The sequence below is a fragment of the Microtus ochrogaster genome, linkage group LG4 (assembly GCF_000317375.1).
Source record: "Microtus ochrogaster isolate Prairie Vole_2 linkage group LG4, MicOch1.0, whole genome shotgun sequence".
NCBI lineage: Eukaryota > Metazoa > Chordata > Mammalia > Rodentia > Cricetidae > Microtus > Microtus ochrogaster.
In genome coordinates this window covers 22,720,250-22,726,214 of record NC_022030.1, presented here as the reverse complement: position 1 = coordinate 22,726,214, position 5,965 = coordinate 22,720,250, and the positions used below count along the sequence as shown (strand labels likewise).

At 37.0% G+C, this 5,965-nt stretch overlaps 1 protein-coding gene across 1 annotated transcript in view; it reads right to left on the bottom strand.

Annotated features, from left to right (window-relative positions):
• Positions 1 to 852: 852 nt before the first annotated feature.
• The window catches only part of LOC101988459 (zinc finger protein 569), a 31,087-nt gene continuing 25,974 nt past the window's right edge, over positions 853 to 5,965 (bottom strand). The window contains exon 6 of the mRNA XM_005361274.3: positions 853 to 4,997. Coding sequence (XP_005361331.1) covers positions 3,187 to 4,997 — 1,811 coding nt within the window. The 3' untranslated portion in view covers positions 853 to 3,186. The remainder of the gene's footprint in view (positions 4,998 to 5,965) is intronic.

Genomic DNA, 5,965 nt, shown 5'->3' with positions numbered 1-5,965 from the left:
TCTCTGTCATTTGTTGCACATTTTGAAAGTTGATGGATTGCACTTCCTGCTTACTCAAGTAATATTTCTCTTCTTGGGTCTTTGGAGGGGTTGAAGACTATATAGTCATAGTTACTTTCCTCCCATGACTTGGCCAAGTTATTTATAATACAAAACTTAAACTCTTCAGGATAGGATAATTATGGAAACATTTATCAAGTGTTTCTTGCTTGATATTGTTTATGCTGGCTGTAATTCTAATTTTTATACCTGATATTTGTTCTTATTGTATATAATTTTGTATTAGGCTTAGAACTCTCTTGCTTAAACAAAAAGGGAATGTACTGTAGGAAATCCTACAGCCAGTAACCTTTAAGTTACCTGACCACTTGGGCGTGGCTTCTTATACTATAAATGACAATGTAAAGCACATGTTCTCTCTCTCTTCCAGCTGCTGGATTTGGTTCCTGTTCCCTGTTCGTGCAGAAGACTGTGATCTGTGTGTCTACACCTAAATAAATAACTCTTTATTATACTCAATTCTGAGGTAGTGTGGGAATTTTTTAGCATCCATCTTCGGCTGATTGACCAATGGCTGAACAAGATAAGGTTAGACAGGAGAGCCAGACTGAGAAGGCTGGAAGAAGGGTGGAGTCAGGAGTTGCAAGTAGACACAGAGGGAGCAAGATATGCTGGAGGACAGGTAAAGTCATGAGCCATGTGGCAACACATAGAATAGCAATGGGTTAATTTAAGTTGTAAGAGCTATTTAGTAATAAGCCTGAGATATCAGATGAGCATTTACAATTAATATTGAGTCTGCATACTGGTTATTTGGGAACTGGCAGGTGGGAAAGAAGAATCCACCTACATTTGAGGCCAGCCTCAATGTCTTAACACTACCCACAAAACCTCCAATGACAAGAATAAAAATAAAAACAAAAACTAAGAATATAGACACTGAAAAAAGCTTTGTTGAGACAAACTGAACTTTGCTCCTGCTGTGATCTGGGTACCAGTCCTTATCTGGCATTGTGCACAGTTCCTCTCCTCTTCAAAACTAACCCAAATGCAATTGGACTTTTCTGTTTTAAAATTGAGAGTCAAATATTCCAAGAAATACTTTTTTTGTTGTTTTTCTACTGCTTTCAACTAGAGAAAGAACTATGTAAAAGATAACACGCTTTACAATTTTACAGCTGGCCTCAAATGTTGTATACTGATGATTCTCATTATCCCAATTCATGTTATATAGACTTCGCGCCAGCTTTTTGTTACGATGACAAGAAGGCCTAAGAAAATCAACTGAACTAAGGGGGAAGTTATCGTCCCTTTTGAAGGTATGCTTCAGGTGACCTACTTCCTCTTACTAAGTATCATCTCCTACAGCTTCACTGTCCACTATCAACTAGGAATCCATTAATGGGCTAAACATTTGAAGAGGTCTGAACACCAAGATCAAATCACTCATAAATACCTGTTTTGGAGTCCAAGCTCTCAACACATGAGTCTTTAAGAAAACTTCTAACCCTTACAGTAAACAAAGCATCTTCAATCAGGCTTATTTATATGAAGATTAAATAAAAATAACACACACATGCTATTCTAAAACCAATTCTATAAGGCCACGCATCCTGTACCTACTGACTTACTTTAGAAAAAGCAGGCAACTAAAGCTTTAAAGTCCTAGAACTAATTTTGACAACCAGACTTGTCAGCTCTGTAATATTTGCTTTCATCCTTTTATTAAAGAAGTATTACAGATCAATGTAACAACTCCCACAAAACCCATCTACATCCTCAAAGGCAACTAATACCATAAATGGTATTACTGTTCTTTGAACTGGTTTATTAAGTTACAAATATTATACCATTATTCACTGTATATTTCACTTTTTTTCTCTCAAAATATTGTGGCCTATCCACGTAACTACATGTGAATGTTGTATATTTTACAGTATAGTATCCTATCATAGAAATAAACATACTGATCTATTTGTTGATGAAAATGTTACACTTTGGAGCAATACAAACCATGATTCTGGGAACATACTGATATATTTCTCTTTGTATACATACGTGGGTTACACACTAAAAGTAAATAGACTATTCCATGTTTGTGGGGTTATTTTTGATACTCTTACTCTAAAGTGACATATTCTGTTTTATTTCCATCAGTTTTAGGATTTTATCTATTTGGACTATGTGTGTATCTGTGTGTGTGGACATGCATGACGTGGCATGCCATTAGAGTTCAGAGGACAACTATGGGAGTCAGTTCTCTCCTTCCACCATGTAGATTCTGGGGATCAAAGTCAGGGATCAGGCTTGGCAGCAAGCACCCTATGAGCTGAGTCATATATGTATGGTTGAGGAGTAACATGTTTAGGTCATATGAATTTTACATATATTGAATAGGCTAGACTCATTCCAATGATTTCAGTAGTACTACCCACACACAAAATGGCCAAGTCTTGAATTTCTCTGCAAATCCTCAATTTGTTTCAGATAGTTTGCTTATTCACTTGAGAGAATTTAAATGAGAAAAACTTTAAATAATGTAATGATATCTAGTAGTGAGCATCTTCCCTAGTTGTTTTGTCAAAAAAAAAAATGTTTGGTTCTTATTTTTTGTCCTTTGCCTTGCTGTATTACTCTGAAACCAGTTTATGAATTTCTTTACAACCAATGTGTAAATTTGGGTAGACGTATAACAGAGGTAGAAAATTAGAAGAGTACTGGTATTTTTATAATTTGCTAACTCGAGTTTTCAGGCATTCTTTTGTAACCATCAGCAAGTTTTGCAACTTTGTAGACGTGCCACCCAATTATTAGATTTTCTTATTGACACATTCTTGTACAAAACCTACTTTTTCATAGTCTCATAGTGCCTACCAAAGGTTGTTTCTTATGTTGCTTATCTTCTTATCTTGCTTCATACAAGGAGCTCAAGTATGTTGATACTCAGCAGATACTTTCAGATTTGAACGAGAATACAGATTAGCTATCAATTAGTTTATTCACAGTTCCTCAGTCAGTTTCCTCATACAATTGGTGGTCTCACTGAGAATTCTCTAATAAATATGTGGGTTCTTCACAAGGCTTTCCTATACTCATAGCTCTCTGCCCTAGAATGGATCATGTACTGTACTAGAAGGTGTTCGTTTCATTGGAAGGCAGTTCCTACACTCAGTGTTCAGGGAGTTTCTAGTGAGTGTGGATTCTCTGGTGTCTAACAAGGTGTGACTTTTGGCTGAAAGCTTTGCCACACTCGATACAGTTATAGGGCTTTTCTCCCGTGTGCTTCCTCATATGAAGAGTCAGAGATGAGATCTGGGAGAAGGCTTTTCCACATTTGCTGCAGTCAAAGGGCTTCTCACCCGTGTGACCTCGTATGTGGATGGTAAGGGATGAGCTCTGGGAGAAGGCTTTTCCACACTTGTTACATTCATAGGGTTTCTCACCAGTATGGCCTCTCATATGCACAATAAGGGAAGTTCTTTGAGAGAAGGCTTTCCCACATTCGTTACATACATAAGGCTTCTCACCTGTGTGACTCCTCATATGTAAATTAAGCAAAGAGCACTGAGAGAAGGCTTTCCCACACTTATCACATTCATAAGGCTTTTCTCCTGTGTGACTTCTCAAATGAAGAGTAAGGGATGCAATCTGAGAAAAGGCTTTGCCACATTTATTACAATCATAAGGTTTCTCTCCAGTATGAACTTTCTGATGTGTAATAAAGTTTTGTTTCTGGCTGAAGGCTTTCCCACACTCATTACATCCATAGGGCTTCTCTCCAGAATGAATTTTTTCATGAGCAATGAGATTTGATTTCTGGCTAAAGGCTTTGCCACATTCCTTACATATATAAGGTTTTTCTCCGGTATGAATTCTCTGGTGCCTAACAAGATTTGACATCTGAATAAAAGCTTTCCCACATTCATTACATCCATAAGGTTTCTCTCTGGTATGAATTTTCTGGTGTGTAATGAAGTTTTTCTTATGGCTGAAGGATTTTCTACATTCCTTACATTCATAGGGTTTTTCACCTGTGTGACTTCTAATATGCACAGTGAGCGCTGAGCTTTGGGAGAAGGCTTTTCCACACTCATTACATTCGTAGGGCTTCTCACCTGTGTGGATTCTCACGTGTATAATAAGCATGGAAAACTGAGAAAAGGATTTTCCACATTTATCACATTTGTAAGGTTTTTCTCCTGTATGACTTCTCATATGAAGAGCAAGGGAAGCAATCCGAGGGAAGGCTTTACCACATTCATTGCATGCATACGGTTTCTCCCCAGTGTGAACTTTCTGATGTGCAATGAGGCTTTGTTTCTGGCTGAAGGATTTTTCACATTCATTGCATTCATAGGGTTTCTCACCAGTATGAATTTTTTCATGATCAATGAGATTAGATTTCTGGCTGAAGGATTTTCCACATTCCTTGCATGCATATGGTTTCTCTCCAGTGTGAATTCGTTGATGTCTAATGAGATTTGACATTTTAATGAAAGTTTTCCCACATTCATTACACTCATAACACTGTTCCCTACTATGAAGTTTATGATGATTAATAAGTTTTTCCTTGAGGCTAAACCCTTTTCCACACTGGTGGCATTCATAGAGTTTCCCACCAGTATGAATTCTCAAGTGTCTAATGAGGTCCAAGGTTTGACTAAAGCCTTTTCCACAATGGTTACATTTAAAGGGGGTCACTACAAAATAGGGTGAGCTATTATTAAATGATTTCATAGCATCATCATATTCAAAATGTTCCTCTGTTATTGGGCATTTTGCATTATTATGGTCATCAAGATTGTGTTCTAAGCACTTTCCAAAGCAGTCATGTTCACAGAGATTGTGTCTGGAAGGAATGGAATCTGCATTTGGAGGAAATGTATTTGCAAATTTCTTAGGACATTCACTGGCTTCATCAGTCACTGTTTCCTTGAAAACTTGTCTCAAGAGTTTGTTCTGTGTTTTCTCGTGCTCATCAACTTCCCAATTTTCTCCTAAAATAAATAGCAAATAAATATCACTGAAGATTTTTTCCAATATTGAAATACCAAGTATACTTGAAAAACATATTTCCACAATTAAACAAATGCATATCTCCCATTTTAATTTAATCTTAAAAAATCTTTTCTATATATATATGTGTGTGTGTGTGTGTGTGTGTGTGTGTGTGTGTGTGTGTGTTTGCCTGTATGCATTTAAGTATACCATGTGCATGTTTGCTCCTGTTGAAGCCTGAAGGGGGCATCAGATCCCGTGGAACTGGAATTAATGGACAGTTGTAAGCTGCCATGTGGGTGGTGGGAATCCAACCTGGGTCCTCCAGAAGAGCAGCCAGTGCTCCTAACTGATGAGCTCCAACCCCACATGAATCTCTTAAGTCCTCAGTTTTTACAAGAAAATTCCAGGAAAGGAAATATGAGTAGAAGCAGATATCTAGAAATTCAATTACCTTTGTTTTATGTGAAAGAAAGGAATATTAATTTTAATAATCTTCTTATATACATAAATAGCTATTTAGGAAATATAAAAAGAAAAACTATACTTATAAAGTAATTTGAAAAAAACTAAGAAAAATTTAGTAAGAAATATCCAAACACTGTGTGAAGACTCAAAAATGAACACATAATAGCAAAGCACTGTAGACTAAGCCTAAAAGTTCAGCCCTTGGAAGGTTGAGGCAAAAAGGTCAGTGTTTCAAGATCAGTCTCAGCTATATAGCAAGTTCAAGGCTTGTGTGGGTTATATGAGAACCCATCTCAATACAATAACAATAACAGAAAAGAAAGATAAGTTCAACTGTGTGCTGCAAAAAAGATATAATACAGTACTAACTCCCAGCACCTCAGAATATGGTTATCCTCTGGCCTCCACATGCTTGTCTTCACACACACACACACACACACACACACACACACACACACACACACCTGCACACACTCAAAAGCAACTCAGAGATATACAT